This window comes from Canis lupus, chromosome 27 (genome assembly GCF_003254725.2).
Source record: "Canis lupus dingo isolate Sandy chromosome 27, ASM325472v2, whole genome shotgun sequence".
Taxonomy (NCBI): Eukaryota; Metazoa; Chordata; class Mammalia; order Carnivora; family Canidae; genus Canis; species Canis lupus.
Genome location: NC_064269.1, coordinates 10175297 through 10191808, shown reverse-complemented (window position 1 = coordinate 10191808; position 16512 = coordinate 10175297). Strand labels below are relative to the sequence as shown.

Here is a 16512-nt window from a genome sequence, read left to right as displayed (position 1 = left end):
TGCAAGAGGGTTCCCTTTTCTCTGCATCCTCTCCAACATTTGTGGTTTTCCTGCCTTGTTAATTTTGCCCATTCTCGCTGGTGTGAGGTGGTATCTCATTGTGGTTTTGATTTGTATTTCCCTGATGGCAAGTGATGCAGAGCATTTTCTCATGTGTATGTTGGCCATGTCTATGTCTTCCTCTGTGAGATTTCTCTTCATGTCTTTTGCCCATTTCATGATTGGATTGTTTGTTTCTTTGGTGTTGAGTTTAAGAAGTTCTTTCTAGATCTTGGAAACTAGCCCTTTATCTGATACATCATTTGCAAATATCTTCTCCCATTCTGTAGGTTGTCTTTTAGTTTTGTTGACTGTATCCTTTGCTGTGCAAAAGCTTCTTATCTTGATGAAGTCCCAATAGTTCATTTTTTAGAACCTTTTTAAAATTACATATTGTAATACATATTTGTAGTATTATACGGGATTATATTTCATTTCTCAATATTTGGTTTTCTGTCAAATTCAGTGAATAGCAAACATTTTATGTGTAAGCTCCTACTCCTCATGTGAAGAAAAACCATCTATTCAATGTTTTTTTAAATTCTCTTTGTACACTGAAATAACAAGACTTGATCTGAATATTAATTGAATGGTGCCCTTAGAGTACAAAAGTTTTATGATCTTGCACTTTATATAATGCTACATGTGTCTAACTAGAACATCCTTTTTCCCTAATGATATTCTAATGTGTTTTGTTAGATAATTTTCTTTTTTGATATCCCATCCTGGGATTGCTTTATTTTAGTTATTTTTATTCTGTTGCCATTTTTCAATTAGTAAATCTCAAAAAAAATCATATCATGTCATGTCCTTATAAACTAGAAATTAACACAAATTACTCATGAATACTTCATATAACTTTAGTCTGATTGGAAGTGAAGTTCAATTGATATTGAAATGCTCTGATCCAATTTCTTTATCCTTTATTGTTTCATTCTAGACATAAAAAATAGGAATTACATTATTGTCAAGTGTTCTCATATAAAGTGTTAAATATTAACTTGGCTTTTAAAGAATCTTATCAGTGTGTTACTTTAGCTTTATTTTTTAGATTAGAAAGGCAAACAATGACAGATAAAACACAAGGAGGAACATTTCCTCTTTCTCCCTCAATAGGTATTTCTCTTTTTAACTTAAAGGATTTTGAGTTAGTGGACTACAGTAATTTCTCACTGACTAAACAAATCCTAGAACCCTAGAGTTGGATGAGATCTTAAAAGTCATGTAATTCAACCCTTTAAACTGGCTAGTGGCCAGTCCTCTTATCTGCACTGAAGGGAACTTATTACTTCCTGAAAGAGTACATCCTATAAACTCGCTCTATGACTCTAATATATGAAATATTTGACAATGAAGATAACTACCTAGAAGAGATTGTCTCTGACCTCCATTTTAAGGCCCACAGAAAATGCAGGAGTTAGTCAAGAGATGGAGAAGGAAGAGTATCCAGGCAGAGGGTTCAGCCTAAGCATAAGAAGCTGAAATCTGTTTGATGGAACTAGAGTGGAGGGTAGGCGGTGGTGAGAAGAGAGATAACTTGGATCAAATCAAGCAGTGCCTTCTGTACCACCTGAAGGAGCTTGAGTTACAGTGGGGGAATGGTGATCATTGATTTTAAGTGAAGGAACAGTGTGACCACATTTGTATTTCAGTTAGATCTCTTAGCTGTATAGATGTTGGATTTGGAATGGAAAAGGTGCGAGTGAGGAAGGCCAGTTAGGTTGTTGTAATATTCCTATGGAGATACAATGAGAACTCAAATTATGAGAGAAGAGTATGGTATGTAAGGTCATAAAATAATGTGACTGTTGATCAAAATGATAGGTATGCAGAAAAAAAGATCAAGAATGAAATCTACCTTAAGTTATGTTGACAATAATAAGATGGCAAAGTCAGAAGGAGGAATGGATTTAGGGATAGGAAGGTTCAGGTTGGAGATAGGGGTGGAAATTTGGAATACTGAGTTTGAATTTGTATACAGAGTTTGAATTTCTACTGTGTAGAACATTCAGGAGGAGAGTGAAGAACTCTTTCAGTGTGAAGCTTGGGAGGAAAAGTTTGTGCTGGAGATACTGAATATTAAACCCACAACAGTGGATGAGATCATGTGGTGATTTGAGAAAGGGAAACCCTGAGGACAGACCATGGGAAACATCATAATTTATGGGACAAGTAGAAGAAGAGATGCCTTAAAAAGTGACTGGGAATAATCGGGAAAGTAAAAAAAAGAACAAAGGGTATTTGGTGGTAGAGAATCCAAGGTAGTGTCAAAAATGGCAAGAGTGAACTGCTATGTAGGATGCAACTGAGATGTCCTGTTAATTAAAGGGCAATATATTTCTAGTGGATTTGGCAATGTAGAAGTCGTTAACATTTGCCAGAACAATTTCAGTAGAATGTTTGCATTGCAAGTAAGATCCAGGGAGAGTGAGCATGATGCATGTTACTCTTTCTTGAAATCTGGACACAAAGGAAGAAGAATGGGTGGTAGTTCAAGGACACAAAGCCAAGAAAGCACTGCTTTTAGGATGACTTAAGAGGCTTAAGAGGTAGAGAAGAGAACCAGGAGAGAGAGAGATTGGAAATACAAAGGAGAGAAAGGAAGGCTGATGAAGCAAGGCCCCAAGAGAGGGGTAGATATGGTTTTAAGAAAGCACAGGTGGGTCCTTTTGTGGGATGAGCACTACTTCCCTGAGAAACAATGGAAGGAAGTGGGGAGAGATAAGCGGATGAATGTAAGTGGGCTGAAAGTTGAAGGAAATCATGTTTGGTGGCAGCAGTACTTCCTTGTCGTTGGGCCAAGGTCCTATTCTGAGAGCGAAAGAGGCTTAGTAGGAACTTTGAGGTAAAGTTTGAGATGGATGGTGAGGAGAATGGAAAAGAGGTTGACAAGTACAAGGAAAACAATTAATGTACACGGTTGTGGTGGCTGCTGAAGTTGAGGATCATGATTATGTAGTGGCTTCTTAATCTACTCGTGTAACTTTTTTTCACCATAGTTTACTAGGACCAGAGAAAGCAAACTATGGTGCTGAATTAAAGTTGGGATTTTGCAGGGCAAGCATAAGGCAAGTATGGTGTGCACAGGAAATGAGGGTGTTGAGGAAAAGAAAGTTTGATAAGGAAACAGAAGTTTCATGATGAATAGGAAATAGAACTCAGGAGGTGGCTAATAGATGGGGAGAAAATAAGGAAGAGCTGAAGGTCAAGGAACTGATGGGTTCCACATGGCACAGAGGGTGGGTATAATTGCCAGAGCTCCAAAGACATAGGATTTTAGACATAGTGGAATATTTTTTTGTTCATTTGTACACTGTTGCTCTATATTGTATTGTGTCCCTTTGTTGTTTAACAGTTGGACAAATATTTATCTAAGACATGCTACGTGCCAGTGCCATGGCGATACTAGCAGGGAAGAAGACAAATATGTTCCTCGCTGTGTTACAGTTTGTGGATGGGTGTGGCACACACAAGTAGACAATAAATTATACAAAGTCTTGGGCCTTAGGTGTTCTGGGGTTGAGCTGTGTGAGTGATGGCATCATTGCCAGCAAGATGTATGTTCCCCCATGTTTTACTTACAGAATTTTTCTTTTGGAAACTGTGTGCCCTTTCTTGTGGGCAGGTCTTAATTTTCCTTCTAGGATCTGTCCATCAGCATTTAATTTGATGCAGATATTTTACCATATATTCTACTGAATACTAGGGATATAAAGAAAGACCAGGAAGTAAAGAGTCCATGTGGGCCATTTTAAAACCCCTTTTATTTTCCTTCTCTGGGCCTTTGATCCATTGGTCTTCTTGTATCTGGTAGGGTAAAAGTAGTTTCAGTAATTAAAATCTCCAAAATATACAATGGGTGCATCCCAATTGAATTTCTCACCCATATAAAGCTCACAACATGGCAGGTACCTTTGTTCTAAGCAGCGATTCAAGGACTCAGGGATCTTCCATCTTATGGTTCTGCTGTTTTCAACAATGTTTGCCATTCTTGATTTACATTTATAGATCAGTGTAGTGCTAGGTAGTTAATTTAGTCTGGCTCTAGGAGTGTCACGTGTGACATAGGCTTAGCTTCTCATTGCTCTTCGTAACTGTGTCAGTGGTAATTGGTTCAGGACCCAAACAAGGTCAGTGAGAGTGAACCACATACCTTTCTTTAGAAATAGTGGAGCAAAAGCATTATGTTTTTCCTCTCTGGAAAAAAACGAAGGCACATGACTCAGGATTGCTAGAATCATCTTGGGTCTACAGAGGGGGTACGTGTGAACATGTTGGAGGAGCTGGCTATGATGGTGCCTCACCTTGAAGAAATCAAGCTGGGAAATGGAGATAAATCAAGCCTTGGTTATATTATTTGAGTGCTGGATCAAGCCTTGCTTGAAGTCATTTCATTTCTTTAGTTAAGCTAAATGTACATTATTTTCTGAACATATATGTTAAGGAGAAAATTAATTGCTTTTTTTTTTTTTTTTTTAGGGAACAAACATGATGCTTAGAAAATGAGAAGCCAATAAAGACTCGTATAATTTAAGCTGGTTTTTAGTGTTTTTTTCTTCTCTTCCCTTTTCTTCCCCCTTATCCATCCATCCTTCCTTCCTTCTTTCCTTCCTTCCTTCCTTCCTTCCTTCCTTCCTTCCTTCCTTCCTTCCTTCCTTCCTTCCTTCCTTTCCTTTCCTTTCCTTTCCTTTCCTTTCCTTTCCTTTCCTTTCCTTTCCTTTCCTTTCCTTTCCTTTCCTTTCCTTTCCCTTCCCTTCCCTTCCCTTCCCTTCCCTTCCCTTCCCTTCCCTTCCCTTCCCTTCCCTTCCCTTCCTTTCCTTTCCTTTCCTTTTTTCCTCTCCTTCCTGTCCGTCCTTCCTTCCTTCCTTCCTTCCTTCCTTCCTTCCTTCCTTCCTTCCTTCCTTCCTTCCTTCCCCTTCCTCCTTTCTCTGTTATTTGCAACAGAGAACATTCTTACTGGTATGTGGAATGCCTGCTATTCCAACTTTGACCACTTTTTTGACTTCAGCAAATTAAAAGTTTTTAAATAGCTGTAGATTACATTTTTTCTTACATATGTATCCATTAAGTACACTCATGGATACATTATGTATATGGTGGGCCACATCATATGTAGGAGATTTGGGGGCAGGAGACTTAATAGATAGTGGTATTAATTTCAGTTTGAAGTCCTCTTGAGGAAAGTGCCACCTTCATTTGTTCTTTTATATTTCTTGGCCGGGGTCTTATGTGTAATCCCGTAGTTTTTCCTCTATATTATGTAAATCTTGCCCTGATTCCTGCTTACCAAGGTGGGCAGAGAGTACAATACTGGTAATTTTTCACCTTACCTTTTTTATCACTAAAGTTTAGAATAGTCCCAAGGCTGCAGGGGTCCTGGAAACAGATCCTTGTATTTACCTGTATCCTGTATTTACCTGTTCCTTTCTTCTACTGCTGCTTGGGTGATGGTCTTTGGCCACCTCTTTGGCTCTGTTCTATGGTTTAAGACATTGTTGGTTTGCAACCTTGAGGATTTCTCAAAATCTGACACTGGCTCCCATACATGGAGGGCAAGGAGAGTCTGAAGAAAGCAGCAGAGACCTCCCAATTGGGAGGTGGCAGTTTTAATAAGCAAAAGAACATTTACGAGGCTTGCCTTCGGTGGCCACAAGATGGATAGATCTCGGCGCTTGCCCTCCGCAATCTTAAAAATTCATATAGAGGCCTTAACTGAGTTCAGGCACTTAGACCATCTGGGCAGTTTCAACAACTCATTGCTCTCTCAAGGCTGCGTCGTTAAAAACAGCTCCCACTGTGGGAATGGTGGTAGAATGAATGTTCCAATGACAGGGGAAAGGGATCAGGAGCCTCGGATTGCCTAAGTTTGGCTGAGGGTCACCTGGTGATTTTGTTCTCTCGAAGACCTCCTCTAGCAGTTGGCTGGGTCCTACCCAGGTTGTTGTGTTCCTAATGGAGGTTGGTGGCAGCCCTACTGGGCTTACACCCTTGGGGCTAGCTGAGTCTCCTTACCTGACTTTCAACGCCATGACTCTTGATACTTTGGCTTTTACCAGCATCCAGGAAATCAAATTCAAGTGATGTTCTGCTCCCTTAGAGGCCTAAATCTTTGGATCTTCCATGAACCTAGAAGCACTCCCTCCATTGAATCCCTTGCTTTAACAAATTCCCAGAAGTAGGGCTACTCCCATGTCTTATGTGGAAACACAGACACTTCTACTTCTCTTCCTCTGAGATTGTTTATTTCTTTGTCAAGGCCTCCTTGTGAGAACCACACTTGAACAAAAGGTACCCAGAACTCAGGATAAAAGTCTTGGTTGTAAGGTAGAAAGGAAATATTCCTTTTTCTTTAGCTGATGAGAACACAGCAGTCAAAATCCCCCCTACCCCAAAACCAAGTTTCTCCATAGTTCTCCCTATTATATTTGTCTCTTTTTATTTTCCATTACATATGTGGGTATTCGTATATTTTAAAATATGCTTTTAGATCATTAATCTTGTTAGAATTTTATGACATCTTACTGGCCTTAAACCTACTGTATTTCCAGGAAAGACTGAGGTTTTAGGGCATTTTGGTTGACTTTAACTGGATTCATAACAGCCAATCCCTGTGTCCTCCAACACATATACAGGCATGTGTACCAACTTAATACTTCTGCTTGTTCTTAGATTCATTTTCCAATTATCTTGACCATATCATAGGTGATGGTCCATATAGTCCCAGACAAATTTTATTAAAATAAATATACACTCATATTTACAAATATGTCTATATGAGTAAAATAAATATCACTTATGACCTTATCAGAATGTACTCACCTTCTTAGTGATGCCTTTTACTATTGTTGGCTTATAAAGGCTGTCTTCAGTTATTTACTGCAACTCCTCTAAAGGAAAAGTGTTATAAAATTCTGAATTCTGTGACCTACAGAAAAGGTGGCACATAATTTATTACCCAAACCAGTACACCTAAGAAAGGAAGGGGGCATTATTAATAATTATGTCAGAACAACAGTTATAAGCCAGGATTGTCCCAGGCAAACCAAATGTATGGTCATACTGCAGGGCAAAGACAGCACATTTTCATGTGACATCTTTAGGCAACACTGAGGTTCTTGATTTTGATTGGCTTGCATGAGAAGTCACTCATGACAGCAGCCAGTTGATGGAAATCCATGTATATGTGTTTCTAGCAACAGGATGGACACTCAGTAAGTTAACCTTGAAGTAACTTATGGGTAATTTTTATAATGAGATTTGACTCAACATTTGAGCCACACCAAGTCCTGTCCTTCATATATTGCAGCACTTTTATTATGCGTTGCAAGTGAATTTCAAGCCATGTTAGCCTGCCATTTTGTTCTAATGACTCTAATGACTGAAATTAGTGCCAGACAATGAGCTTGGCAATGACAGCATAAATGGTACTGTCACATTTCCTTTTTTACTAACTTTGTGTTATTTCAGCTAGTGTACAGTTAATCTACTACATTTTATTTGCAAAGCACTCTTCAATTGCCAGCATTATGATTTGACTTTTAAAGTATATCCATTAGTAATTTTTTTGACATATGCATATGTTAAGAAGGAAATTCACATTTAAATTTTCAAGGAACTCTAATTGCTGGTCTTTGCTGTTCTTAGGTATAAACTGCTGAATTAAATTAATCTTAGCTTGAAGTTGAAAGAGTTTGTAGCAAAGGGAACTTTGAACATAGAGAGCCCATGAGTCCAAAATAAGATCCCATTTTTATTAATCACTGAAATAATGATGGACTTCAAACACCTTCCTGCCTTGCCCTCCACTGGATTTCTAGTACCTAGAACCATGACTGACATGTAATTAAACATGTTCAATATTTTGTTCAACGACTGAATAATATTCTTCACAGTTTGTTTATGATATTTATGGAATGAGATTTTTTTACTCTCAAGCATTCTTTGCTTAATATCTATTTATCATATTCCTGACAATGTATTGTGTGGAGGCTTGCAGATCTCTGGCTTTCCATAACTATTGATTCAATTAATCAGCAAGTTCTGTGACGTTGTAATTTGCTCTGCTAGTATCGTTTGCTTCAATAGATAGTTTTCCACATTCTTCATTTTGTTGTCAGTAACGTTCCTCCTGATTTTCAGATTTGCCCTTTGCTTATCTTGCGCAGGCCAAGAAACCAGATGATGTAACCAGATCTCCATTTTTTTTTTTTTTTTTTGCTCTACTTAAAGTGTTGGCTAAGGTAATGTTTCTGGTTTCCAAATGAAACCTAAAGTGCTATTTTAATAAAAGTGGAGTACAAGAAAATCTTGTAATTAAATCTTAAGAGATTTCTTCCTATCCTCAGTAACCTACATGAGCGCTACTGTCTATCCCTAGAGAGACAATTTCCAGGTGGAAATATGTCTATATTTTTCATAACTTTTGACGTATCATGAATAAAAAGGGTATATTTTCTCTAGTGAGAAAATCTGTTATGAGATTTCAGGCCTACTCTCTTTTAATTGTAGTTCATATATGTGTATCATCTCCCTTATCATCATTTAGATAACTTTCTCAGGAATGGAAATAAGCATACTAGACAAAGTTGATCTTAGGAGAAGCCAGGGTGACCTATGTTCATTTTTTTTCTTACTCTCAAGGTTTGTCATCTTTCTCACCTTTCAGGACAGTGATGTTCTCATTTTTCTCCTCTGCCGTAAATCAAGAAATGTTTCTGCATTAATTCTGATATTAGTACTGTTTACTTTGGTATTCACCTATACACCTTTTCCTTCCTTGAAATATTTGCATTTTAACGTTCTTTCTAATTTTAGCATTTAGCAATTCCTAAATGGAATTTTAGGCATCAAGGTGGAAGTAAACTTTTGCTGGGAGCCGCACCAAGCTCCATAACACCTGTGCATGCTGCCCTCTCCTCCCCTGACCCCTGCCCTTCGACTCCTACATCTGTGCATAGGTCTATGTGCAGGTGTGAATGTTCTAGCTACTAGTGAGACTGTGTCATCTGTATCTGATGACAGAAACTATATTTTTCCTTTTTAAATTTTCATGTACCTTCAACAATTGGATCTTTGTATTAGTGAATTCTGCCTTGGTTTTGTTGTCTGGTCAGCCCTGGGAGTGGGTCTATGGAAGCAAAAGGAAATTCTGTGGAACTTAACATCCCTACCATTTGCCTGAAGTAGATTCAGTATACAAGGAGCCGAAGACACGTTTGTGCAATAGAAAACAGCAGGTGGCTGTGCTCTAATTCCTCTTGTTTTCAGGGCAGCCTAATGAACTATTTCTGAACTATCCTGGAGTCTCATGTTAGTATTGTTGGCTCCAGGGTGATATGGGGGCTGTCTTGGACTTCATCCATGATCACTTATTGACAAAAGACCAGAAAGGATATTTTTTTTTTCCAGAAAGGTATTAATAGAGTAGTTTGACCCATAAGGCAATTCTATGGCAAAGACTTCAGAATATAGTGAGATAAGAGAGATTCAGTAAACGAAAACAAAGATATATGAATTGTTAAGTCGTGATGGATACTGATTTCTAATAATATCTTATATTGCAGGTCAGTTGCTCCGGTTAAAAATGTTTCGAGAGGATCATGGGTCATGGATGACAATGTTCTTCAGCACAATTCTGTTTCTCTTCATATTTTCTCATATCTACAACACGATTCTTCTAATGGATGGGAACATGGGGTAGGTTATCTTTCCCCTTTCTACTGTGGTGAGTGTTATGTTTGAAACTCGTAAAAATTCAAAGAGAATTTTTTAGTTTGTAGTAGTCGAAATCTTCACAAATATTCTGTTAATAAAGATAATCTGTGCATTTTTCTTACATAAGACGTTTGGAGTCTTTTCTCCAAGGAGCTTACAGCATTCCACAATCCTTACCTTGTGTTCCTTCTACTTGAGGACTTCTCTGTGGGGTAGTTTGAGGGCAGGTGACAATTTCAGGATAGTCACAGAGAGTATGAGAATCAGGAAATCTTACTGACGTTTATACTCACATTTAGTAAAGCTGGGCGTAGATGAAGGTCTTCAGATTTGCAATTCCATGCTCTGCAAGGCCTGATTAAATAAAAGTGTTTGATACTCGTGGCATTTTTTTTTTTTAACTCTCTTGATAGTTCCAACAGAGAGACCTTTGTTATATATGGGTCATTTTAAAAGTGGGCCACCCTGTATTAAATCCAGAATTGTGATCTATACTTATCAAATCACCGATCAAATCACCGTGGCATGAAGACGTGCTAACAAGGAGATTGTAAATTTTTTTTCTTTTGTTACTTTCTCCAATTCTTGGTTTGCTGCTAGTAACTTTTAAGAACAGAATATAAGGAGAATGGTTTAGCTTACAGCAATAAGAATTAGGTTAGTGACAAGAACAAACCATTTTAGATACTGTTGTGCACTGAAATAGTTCCTAAGGAAGGTTTTCATCTATTCTCCCCAATAGATTGGAAAACTAGGTAATATTGTTTTCTTCTAAATGTAGGCAAGGCAAGATTGTCTGAGTTCTGGAGTGCAATTGTTTTGATGTTATGTATAGATTTTAGCCAGCGCTGCTCCCTGCTGAGAGGGATAGCTCAATTAAAGTTTTATTGTTTTTCCTCACCATTAAAGAAAATGAATAATAAAGGGAGAAATTCAGGCAGGTGATATTTAGATCAACTGTTCAGGCTTTAAGAAGTAATGGAAATGCGTTGTTTGTGATTATTTCTTGGGTTTCAAATAATGCCATTCACTGGGTCTCTTTTTATTTTTTATTTATTTTATTTTTTATTTTATTTTATTTTATTTTTTTCACTGGGTCTCTTTTATTTATTTATTTATTTATTTATTTATTTATTTATTTATTTTTAATTTTTATTTATTTATGGGTCTCTTTTTAAATGGTGGAGTTAGACTCTAACCGAGGCTAGTCAGGACAAGCCTCAGCCTTAGTGCAGCACCTGTAATGATGGAAGGGGGTGTGGTGCTCTTAGAATCACCCAACACAGGTGGAAGTGTGTCAGAGACGTGTTGTGTACTGTCAGTACTGGGACTAGAAGGGGAAAGGGGATTTTTTTTAAGTTCTTGCTGAAAACAGTACATTAAAGTTGTATATAAAATATATAGTCTCTGCTTGGAAGTTGACTTCTCTTTTTTTTATTTTTAAAATTTTTTTATTTTAGGGAGGTCTTTGCTAACCATAAGTACTTATTCTGAGGAAAGAAGCAGATTTAAGAGTAATAAATTAAATGCAATGCTAGATAATCCTTGGCACACTGTGAAGCACTCAATAGCTGATAATAAAACCAGTCTGACGGAGAGGTAACAGTTATTAAGCACCCAGTACCAGTACTCAGTTAAACCTCTCAATGACCCTGCACAGTAGGTATATTTATTATGTCCGTTTTACAGATTAGGAAACTGGGGACCAGAGATGTTTTTTGTCACCTGTCTAAAGTTGCATTATAATTCAGTCTGGACTTTAGACAAACAAGGGGGAGTCGAGCTATTAAGTGGTGAATTCTGGTAATACATCCTACTCTCAGGCTGGCACAGAGTTGATTGCTGGTTGATTCTGTTACTCAATCACTAAGTCAATTAGTTTTTCTTTGTATTTTTCTCTTTCAAGCTGAGTTTGAAAATTGAAAGAAGTAGGAGGTATACGCAGGAAATAGAATTTATGTGTGTCTGTCTTAACTAAAATCAAAAGTGATTCTTTTTCACTTTCGGACTAAATACAGTATTCCATATTCTCACTAACTCTTGAACTCTTCACCAATATGCCTCATTCTTGTTCAGAAGGATCTTTTCCTGAAAGGACATTTTAATGGTGTCACTTTTTAATGTTTTTTTGAAATCCAAAGCAAGGATTTGGACAAATGGTTTAGTTCTACTAATAAAACAAATTATCATGTAGAAAAGACATATTACCAACTTTAATGATGCATGCCATTTGAACTAGTGAGTACTGTAAGGGAGGCATGTAAATTTGGAGGAAAATCAGGTTTTAGGGAAATGAATACAACTATGCTTTTGGGGTTCTCGAGGAGACATCATGTTATCTGAAGCATTGCCTCATCGCTTTGTAAGGCAAGGAGTGATGGAGTCAGAGGCTGTGGGAAGAATAATAGGCATATGGATATCACGACTAATTTTATGTCAGAGGATTGCTGGTAATGGAGGGGAATCCTGGGTTCTTTACAATGATTTTGATCGGCATCGAGGATTCCAATTTGTCCTGGTTTGTGGCTTCCTTAGGATTTTGAAGAGGATTTCCTAGAGTAATTTGCTATTTTCCTTTTTTCCCCAATTTTAGGATTGGTTGTAAATTTAGGTTCAGCCAGAGTCCTTTGATCTCTCCTTCATTCTCTAACAAAAAGCCTAGGTTTATCTGACGGAACCTCAAGAGTTTTAGCCAGAACTGACTTGGTAAGAGTCAAGTTGCTTGCTCCTGGTCTTCTCATTGGAGTCAGTTCCCTAAAGTGTGCGCTAGCTATATGGCATTAGCCATCTCTGGGGAGAGAGGCAGTCGGATGGAGAGGGAAAGAGGTGGGTTAGCTGACTGAGCTAAAAGGGACCAAGGCTCAGACACTCCATATTTCCTACCACTGTGGGGAAGGTCTCCCCACCTTTGATTCTCTTTATAGCCCCTCTAACCCACACACCACCAAAATGCTGCTATCTTTGTAACTTCTTTTATCTGTTGAATCACCAAGGTGAAAGTAAATTTATCTTTCCATAAAGGTTTGAGGTTGTAGGTCAGGATTCTGCTGCAGGAAGGCTCTGATCCTTGGTAGAGTTTTACATTCTAGACATTTTATGAGCAACTTCTTTTTTACACGGTGGCAATGCAGGTAGGCTGTCCTACTACAAAATCCTTAGAGATACTGGAAAATGTAACCTGATAGAGTCTGCACAGCTCTGCATAGCTGAGCTTACCCAAAGGGCAAAAAAAGGAAGAAGGATCTGAAAAAGCAGTAAGCCTACGTAGTGATGCTCAGAGGTGGTGATATAGGGGTATATGAGTCTAACCCTCATGCCAGGACCAGAGATAAGGATCTGGGCTCATTTTAGGTGAGAAATTGAAGCAGACACTCCCACCTTCAATGTTTCTGCAAAGTGCTGCAGAGAAGGATGGACTGGAAAACATATAGCTGCCAGCACAAGCAGCGTCTGGGAGGTTTGTCTGACTTAGGCTGCGCTTTGGGTGGAAAACAAATCTTCTGGGAAATTCATAACCACAGTTGTGGTTTTATGGTTTTAATATACATTCTCTTTGGGATTTTAGAACCTCACCAGAGGGATCCCTGGGTGGCGCAGCGGTTTGGCGCCTGCCTTTGGCCCAGGGCGCGATCCTGGAGACCCGGGATCGAATCCCACATCAGGCTCCCGGTGCATGGAGCCTGCTTCTCCCTCTGCCTGTGTCTCTGCCTCTCTCTCTCTCTCTCTCTGTGACTATCATAAATAAATAAAAATTAAAAAAAAAAAACAACAAACAATAGAACCTCACCAGATCCCCGGCCATTCTTTTTTCTGTTTCAGGTTTCTGCTTTTCTCTGGAACTCCCCTAACCCCCATTTCTAGAATTCTGGAACTCCAGAATTCCAGAAAGCTTCCAGATCTAGTTCATAATACAGAGCAGTTTAGTTCTCTTTCATCTCTCTTTTTGTCTACTTTGATTTATCTGAGACTTTTTCTTAACCAAAATCACATTAATGCCTTTTGTAGTCAAAAGACCCAATACTCCAAGGAGAATGTTGCTGCCTTGGAATCCTGAAGGGGCTGCTGCCACAGCATTTTGGTTTTGTTTATTTAGTTCTAATTTTTTTTAAGGTTTCATTTATTTATTTATTTATTTATTTGAGAGAGACAGAGAGCCTGTGTGCAAGGGGGAGGGGCTGAGGGGGAGGGAGAGAGAATCCCAAGCAGAATCCAGGCTCTTGTGGCCCCGATGACATGGGGCTCAATCTCACAACCCTGAGATCAGGACCTGAGCTGAAATCAGGAGTTAGGCCCTTAACCAACAGAACCACCCAGGCACCCCGGTTTTGTGTTGTTTTTAATGTAGTAAACTGTCCTTTTTCCTTTTACTCAACTGATGTTTATTTTTTTTTTATTTTTTTTATTTTTTATTTTTTTCAACTGATGTTTAATGAACTGTCTCTCTTTTTTTTTTTAAGATTTTATTTATTCATGAGAGACAGAGAGAGAGAGAGAGAGAGAGAGAGGCAGAGACACAGGCAGAGGGAGAATCAGGCTCCATGCAGGGAGCCTGACGTGGGACTAGATCCCAGGTCTCCAGGATCAGGCCCAGGACTGAAGGCGGCGCTAAACCTCTGAGCCACCTGGGCTGCCCTAATGAACTGTCTTTTGAGAGAGTAAAGGGAAGACACTCAAAGAGGCAGAGCAATCAGTCAAGTTGAAATTAGGGTTATGCGGTGATCACAGTTCCACAATATGCTGCATTGTCCACGAACAGGACTGGAACCCTCAAAAAAGTGAGACAGTAGTAGGAAAGAAACATGAAGAAACCATTTTCTTCCGCAGTGATGGGACTTGCCTTGGTTAAGAATGATTCTAAATGACTCCCTCCATCCGCAGCTTTTCTATTTAGAAAACTGTTTGGCAGAAATAAAGAGAGATGTGCTCCAGAGTTCATGTTGGGGTCTTTACTGACCAGAAACTGAGCAAGTCCTACAGGGCTGGGAAGAATTTTTACCCTTTGTGACCTCATCTTTCCAAAGAACTTCTTCATCATGGAATTTTCACAACATCCATCCATATAGTGTAAAACCCTAATTTAGGAAAGGTTTGCCTCTCCTTCTCAAATATCTCGATTTCCCAAAGAATAACATGTATATTATAGAGAGAATGAAACGGTAGGAGAGCTGAAGTGTGCATGTTCAGGTTATGTTCCTATAAAAGGATTCTGAAAAGAACCACTTGATGGCAGCAGAGGGCATGTTTTCAGAGCGCCTCGCCTCACCCTTTTGCAGGCAATCCTGCAGACCGTCTTGGTCCTTTTGAATTTCTGAAACTTGCCTTGAAGTGTTTGCCTTCCTCATTGTTAATGGACTTTTTGAAGAAATCCACCTAGTGGTATCTCTAAGAAGCACTTAATATGTGATGTGCTTGGCCCCTTTCTCTGTTCTAAAATAAGTTTAAATAATAGTATATATAAACACATATATGCCCATGTACAGATCTACATGCTTATAGACTTATTCCAGTATCGCAAGGATAAATACTGTCTTTAGCACTGAGGAAATCAAACAATTGGCAAACCTAACATTTCTTCTGTGAACTGGAATACGTTTCCAAAGAGTACATTCTATTTAGGGCAGGATATGAAGAAGCTGATGTTTTCTAGGGCTAATGATAAAGAAAGTTTTATTTTTCCTGATACACAGCCTTTTCCAGAGAAGTGTTGCAAATATTAATTAGTACATCAATATGGGTTAGGCGTTGCAGAGACAAAAATTGAGAAATGAGCCAAAGTGATTTAGGCAATTTCAAAAATAAGTATTAGTATTCATATTCAGAACCTGGAAAATAATGATGGTAAGAATTAGGTGATGGGTGTAATGAAAATGGAATAGATTGTCTCACCTTTCTGTTTCTCTTCTAATCAGTTTTAGTAAGTAAGAACTTACGTGGAGCACTCATTAAATGTCTGGGTGTGGTGAGTATGCTCTAAGGGTGACTGACTTAGGGGAGGTGACAGGAGAGAATATTCATTTACTTCTTTATTTATATTAATTTAAATTCAATTAGTCAACATATAGTACATCATTAGTTTCAAATGTTGTGTTCAGTAATTCATCAGTTGCGTATTACATCCTGTGCCCTCCTTAATGCCCATCACCCAATTACCCCAGCACCCCCGCCACGTCCCCTCCAGCAACCCTCAATTTATTTCCTAGAGTTAAAGTCTCTAATGGTTTTTCTTCCTCTCTGATGACTCCCCATTCAGTTTTCCCTCCTTTCCCCAGTGACCCTCTACACTGTTTCTTATATTCCACATATGAATGAGACCATATGATAATTGTCTTTCTTTGATTTATTTTGCTCAGCAGACAGAAGGGAATGTTTAGAATAAACATTATTCTAAATAATGTTTATAATAACCTCACTTTCCATGGGGTGCCTGGGTGGCTCAGTGGGTTAAAGGTCTGCCTCTGGCTCAGGTCATATTCCCCGGGGTCCTGGGATTGAGCCCCGCCTTGGGCTCCCCACTCAGCATCAAGTCTGCTTTTCTCTTGTCTTGTGCTCTCTCCCTCTCTTGTTCTCTCAGATAAATCAGTAAAATCTTTTTTTTTTTTTTTTTTTTAAGACACTTTCCTAAAATCTAAAATGCTATGGCTTTGATGCACAGAGGGGGCAGCAAAAGCAAGCAAGGATGAATAGGAAAAATAAACAAGAGACTGGCATGGACTTGTCCACAGGCTAGATGAAATTGTTCAGGCTCTAATGCTTCCTCAA

At 38.6% G+C, this 16512-nt stretch overlaps 1 protein-coding gene and 1 long non-coding RNA gene across 9 annotated transcripts in view; one reads left to right on the top strand and one right to left on the bottom strand.

The window, feature by feature from the left end:
• Positions 1–16512, top strand: part of TMEM117 (transmembrane protein 117) — a 498555-nt gene that overhangs the window by 113294 nt on the left and 368749 nt on the right. For all 5 annotated transcript variants that reach the window (XM_049102705.1, XM_035707068.2, XM_025477341.3 and 2 more), the window contains one exon: positions 9603–9735. In XM_049102705.1, the coding sequence (XP_048958662.1) occupies positions 9603–9735 (133 nt within the window). The remainder of the gene's footprint in view (positions 1–9602; positions 9736–16512) is intronic.
• LOC112678208 (uncharacterized) lies at positions 3771–13927 on the bottom strand. 4 transcript variants are annotated; one of them, XR_004809699.2, is made up of 5 exons: positions 13541–13927; positions 10047–10107; positions 6859–6964; positions 3952–4358; positions 3771–3846 (listed from the first exon to the last, which is right to left on the bottom strand). It is a non-coding gene; the product is annotated as an uncharacterized LOC112678208 (long non-coding RNA). The 4 variants fall into 4 exon arrangements; XR_003147427.3 differs by having other exon boundaries at positions 6859–6926; XR_003147425.3 differs by lacking the exon at positions 10047–10107 and having other exon boundaries at positions 13541–13640.